General features: G+C 47.6%; 1 protein-coding gene across 1 annotated transcript in view; it reads left to right on the forward strand.

Annotated features, from left to right (window-relative positions):
* Positions 1 to 2,209, forward strand: part of LOC139409963 (leucine-rich repeat transmembrane neuronal protein 4-like) — a 117,677-nt gene extending 115,468 nt beyond the window's left edge. Inside the window, exon 3 of the mRNA XM_071155376.1 lies at positions 1,884 to 2,209. Coding sequence (XP_071011477.1) covers positions 1,884 to 2,189 — 306 coding nt within the window. The 3' untranslated portion in view covers positions 2,190 to 2,209. The remainder of the gene's footprint in view (positions 1 to 1,883) is intronic.
* The last annotated feature ends 3,404 nt before the right edge of the window (positions 2,210 to 5,613 follow it).

Here is a 5,613-nt window from a genome sequence, read left to right on the forward strand (position 1 = left end):
CAAAGAAAATGTTGTGATCCATTTAATAAACACAAGAGACCAGCAAAATGGATAATGGATAAGGGTGTGGCAGTAGCAGGAACAGTGGCATCCGGTACTTTCACACAAATATATGGTAAATAATACAAGCAACTTCAATTGCTAATGTCTCTGAACAGGGAAAAAAACATCACCGGATTTGCACGGAAATAAATTACATAGGATGAAGAACCAATACTCGAAGTGCAGCTCCATACTACTTGTCAGACAGTTGTTGGGGTGGGATTGGCATAGTGTGTGGGGTGTTCGTGGGTGGCATGGTGTGTGGGGTGTTTGTGAGTGGCATGGTGTGTGGGGTGTTCGTGGATGGCGTGGGGTGTTCGTGGGTGGCATGGTGTGTGAGGTGTTCGTGGGTGGCATGGTGTGTGGGGTGTTTGTGGAAGGCGTGGGGTGTTCATGGGTGGCATGGTGTGTGGGGTGTTCGTGGGTGGCATGGTGTGTAGGGTGTTCATGGGTGGCATGGTGTGTGGGGTGTTTGTGAGTGGCATGGTGTGTGGGGTGTTCGTGGGTGGCATGGTGTGTGGGGTGTTCGTGGGTGACATGGTGTGTGAGGTGTTCGTGGGTGGCATGGTGTGTGGGGTGTTTGTGGATGGCGTGGGGTGTTCATGGGTGGCATGGTGTGTGGGGTGTTCGTGGGTGGCATGGTGTGTAGGGTGTTCGTGGGTGGCATGGTGTGTGGGGTGTTCGTGGGTGGCATGGTGTGTGGGGTGTTCGTGGGGGACATGGTGTGTGGGGTGTTCGTGGGTGGCATGGTGTGTGGGGTGTTCGTGGGTGGCATGGTGTGTGGGGTGTTCGTGGGTGGCATGGTGTGTGGGGTGTTCGTGGGTGGCACGGTGTGTGGGGGGTTTGTGGGTGGCATGTTGTGTGGGGTGTTCGTGGGTGGCATGTTGTGTGGGGTGTTCGTGGATGGCATGGTGTGTGGGGTGTTCGTGGGTGGCATGGTGTGTGGGGTGTTCGTGGATGGTATGGTGTGTGGGGTGTTCGTGGATGGCATGGTGTGTGGGGTGTTCATGGATGGCATGGTGTGTGGGGTGTTCGTCCATATTGTTGAACTTCCCAATTCACCTCTTTATTGACAATGTTTTGATCCGAAACGGATCTTCTTCATGTCTTTCTCAATAGTCCAAATCAGATGTTGGGTACTATACTGATATGTAATGTAAATATATAATAAATATAATTTAATGTAAATCCTTTTAATTGAAAGGGCCAATTTGGGTACAATCAATTAGCTTAATTTCTCAGAGATCAAATTAAATGTCAGAAAAATAATTTTGCGGGAATGCTCATCTATTCTGTTTTTAACTACAGAAAAGATTTCAGAATAATCTGAGATGGTGTCATGGCTTGCTGAAATGACATAGAACGATAAGTGACTGTGATATGTGGTTGTTCCAGCTGGCTTTCTTAAGGTGAATGCACTAACTGTAAATCACTCTGGATAAGAGAGTCTGCTAAATGTCTCAAATGTAAATGAATGACTCATTTAGGGAATTGATACACATTGTTATTGTTTTCTGACAAACGACTCACTGTTTGACAAAAATATTTGTTTGAATTGTAGATATTATTATAATTATTGATGAATATTTGTTCCCAACTGCTTGTTGATATCTAGAGTGCTCAGAGCTCTCAACAAAAAATAGAAGCATTTGAGATTGACATCTCTGATGTTTTTTTCTCTCTGCCCCTCCTCTCCCTCTCCCACCTAATTTCTCCCACATTCTCTCTCTCTCCCTCTGCCATTCTAAATCCCTGCGTCATCCTCCCTCCCTCCCTCCCTCTCCCTCCCTCCCTCCCTCCCTCCCTCCCTCCCTCCCTCCCTCCCTCCCTCTTCTAAACAGGCCCCGCACCAGATGGGCGCCCTAACGTACTACCGGTATGAGCAGCCTATCGTGGACTACTGCCAAGCCCATCAGCCCCTGCGGCTCAACATGGGCTACGAGGGCCCCCCACAGGGCCTGGAGGAGCTGGGGCCACGCGAGAGGGCCACCATACAGACTGTAGCGCTGCCCACTGTGCCCTCTGCCACCATGGGGGTGAGGGCCAGGCCCCGCTCACCGCCCTCTATCCTCAGAGTCCCGTCCGAGGGCACCGGTGGTCCCTTCCCTCCCCCAGAGCGCACCACCACGCTCACCTTTGGACGCTAACAGCTGGAGCGACAGGCTGTCAGTTGAGGCAGGGTGGGGATGCCACAGGTCCACCATGACTCTTGAATAGAGGGCAATGGAGCGGAGTGGTTCTTTGGGGCCTTTTTTAGCACATTGGCATGGGAAGCCACATGGGGGCGGAGGTGAGGAGAAGAAAACAAAAAAATATCAATTTACATGGCTAGATGCCTTTGGCATCTGGCACCCGGAATGTGACCGTTATGAAGGCTGATGCATCCTGGGAGTTCTGCTATCATCTCTCTTTATTTTTCCAAACACTTCAAAGTGGCCCTCCTGCTCCCCTCCTCCTGGCTCTTGGGAAACTTGAAACGTGATGCAACATGCATGACACGTTAACATCGCTTTGGTTACAGCTCTGGCCCATGCAGCGACAACATTGTAGGGTGCCTGCACCAGGGAATGGATAATGACAGTTCTTTCACGCTGTGTTTGGAGTGAAAAAGGAATGTGCAATAAACAAGGTTTCTGGAGGAAAATTAAATGAGGGAGATATAAAGAAAGAGAAACATCATGATACAAAATCATGTTTACCAGAGCTCAAAGGCTTGCTGTTATTCCCATTAAAATTGCCAGTCAGCGGCCATAATGCTATCTAATGGGAATCATTATTTCATTAAAATGAGCTAATTTTTCTGAACAGGAGAATGACGTGGCGAGGGAGAAGAAGTGGAGCAGTGTATGATTTCCATGGAGGTCACAGTCTCATGCTAAGTTCTATTCATGTGCTCATGTCATACCAAAGATGTGTTATTTTAGATGTACATACTAGCATTTGTTTTCTTTATAATTTTTGTTTCTGAAAACATCCAAACTGATACACATTAAATACACGCTTTGGATGGTTTACTTTTTATAAATGTACGTCTGCCACCTGTATACAGACATGTACAACCAAACCACATGATATCGTCTACGCAGGCTGCCGAGGCCTGTGTCTGTAAATGGTTGCGGAGCCTACTCGGTTTGCCAAGTTGTCATTACAAAAAGATAATTTGATGTAGTCCGATCTATAGGTAAAATATAGCAAGCATGTGTAATGGCTTGTCAAGATTTGGCAGCTGGCTGGAATTGGCCCACCATGTATTATACTCTCTATGATCCGGGGAATTCGTGGGTTGATATCTATCTCATTAAATCCTTTAAATGGAATAGCTGGAAGTGAAGTATTAGGGCAGAATGAAGCTCTTTAAAATGCCAATGCTTTGCGATGCTCAGTTTGATCAAATTGGGCAAAGCAGTTAACAAGGATGTCTGCAGGTCCTTCGAGGGACGTCAACTGAAGGTTGAATCTCTTACCACCTGTAAAGGCTTAGCAAGCCATTTTACATATTTGATTTCTCAAAGCAATGCTTAATTTTCTTGTAACTGTTTGTGAGGTGACCGGTAGGTTGGTGATGTACTGCTCCTGTGCTGCCCACTACTCCCTCAGAGACAGTGCAGACACAGAGCCCAGTGCCTCGTGGGGGCTTGTTGGACTGGCTGACACGTTGATGTTCCTTCGACCTCCAGATGAACTCACTGACTGTGGTGAACTGCCACTGGGGATGGATATTGCCTGTTAACAACACAGCCATTTGCCAGCCAGTGTGCCTGACAGTGTTCGGACTCTAACCAGATGAATGTGGACACTCTCTCTGTCACCCATGGCCACTATTGGACATCCTTAACCATTGATTGATGGAGTTGATGATGGACTTGAACATTTGTTGTGGTTGCTTTCAATCGGCATCCCCCACCCTCCAATACTCCCCATGTCCAAATAACAACATGCTATGGTCATTTTTGTATCTGTCTGGATAATTGTCTGTGGTCATCACTGGCCTGCCACAGGAGAAGGTAAGAGCCGGGATATGGATTGGAAAGGGGGGGGGGGGGTATGCTTTTGTGATGTTTCTTGACCTGGGAGCAAAAGTGACACTTTTTGAGATGATCAAAGATGTCAAGAAATTCTATAAAATACTCAATCAAAAGGACAAAATCCATCTGGACTTATGTGTCTTGTAAATATAGAAAAAAGTTACATATTTCACTTCTTCTGAAACACAAACTGCTTTTGTGGCCAGAAGAGGAGCCTTATCCACGAACCAGTGTGAGGAAGGGAGTCTGTCCTGAAGATGGCTTTGGGAGGGAGGTGATGATTCCCACCATTTGCTCTGCTCTCCTTCTTTTAATGATGAATATGTTTCTAACTGCTCCCACATCCCTCCATCACATCCCTCCATCCCGTCCCTCCATCATGTCCCTCCACCACGTCCCTCCATCATGTCCCTCCATCATGTCTCTCCATCACGTCCCTCCATCATGTCCCTCCACCACATCCCTCCATCACATCCCTCCATCATGTCCCTCCATCACGTCCCTCCATCATGTCCCTCCATCACGACCCTCCATCATGTCCCTCCATCACGTCCCTCCATCATGTCCCTCCACCACGTCCCTCCACCAAGTCACCATTCTTGCAGAGATAGTCTATCACTGAGGTTATTACTCATTTCTCATGGTCACACCCCCTACCAGAACCACACATGACAGGGACATTGGAAGCCCTAACATAATGATTTGAAGTGTCAATAATTTTAAGTGTCTGGCCTGTAGTAGAGTATTTTTCATAGCAAGCTTCAAATAAGCCGCGGTTACTATTATTATTACTTCATTCTCACCCCCATGTTCTTTGTACAAATCATTCTTTCGACACAAGTTATTTATTGTTATGCCATGATAACTTTTTTTTTCATTTAATAATTTACCAACCCCTAAGCAAACACAGAAATAATGCTCTTATAATGATATCATGATCTAGAAGTTTTTTCAGATATGCCCCACATATTACATAAAAACTGTTGTTTTACTCAAAATGGTTTCTGACTGCAGTACTGGTTTGAGTTTAAATTGTAATAAATGTTGAGCAAATGTCTCACTCTCAGTTCTATCAACATCTTGCCTTACTCTTTATAACTCCCCTGCCCCCTGCCATCTCCCTGGCCTGGATCTCATAACTCCCCTGCCCCCTGCCATCTCCCTGGCCTGGATCTCATAACTCCCCTGCCCCCTGCCATCAACCTGGGGTGGATCTCATAACTCCCCTGCCCCCTGCCATCTCCCTGGCCTGGATCTTATAACTCCCCTGCCCCCTGCCATCTCCCTGGCCTGGATCTCATAACTCCCCTGCCATCAACCTGGGGTGGATCTCATAACTCCCCTGCCATCAACCTGGGGTGGATCTCATAACTCCCCTGCCCCCTGCCATCTCCCTGGCCTGGATCTCATAACTACCCTGCCCCCTGCCATCAACCTGGGGTGGATCTCATAACTCCCCTGCCCCTTGCCATCTCCCTGGCCTGGATCTCATATCTCCCCTGCCATCTCCCTGGCCTGGATCTCGTAACTCCCCTGCCCCCTACCA

The sequence above is a fragment of the Oncorhynchus clarkii genome, chromosome 5 (genome assembly GCF_045791955.1).
Source record: "Oncorhynchus clarkii lewisi isolate Uvic-CL-2024 chromosome 5, UVic_Ocla_1.0, whole genome shotgun sequence".
NCBI lineage: Eukaryota > Metazoa > Chordata > Actinopteri > Salmoniformes > Salmonidae > Oncorhynchus > Oncorhynchus clarkii.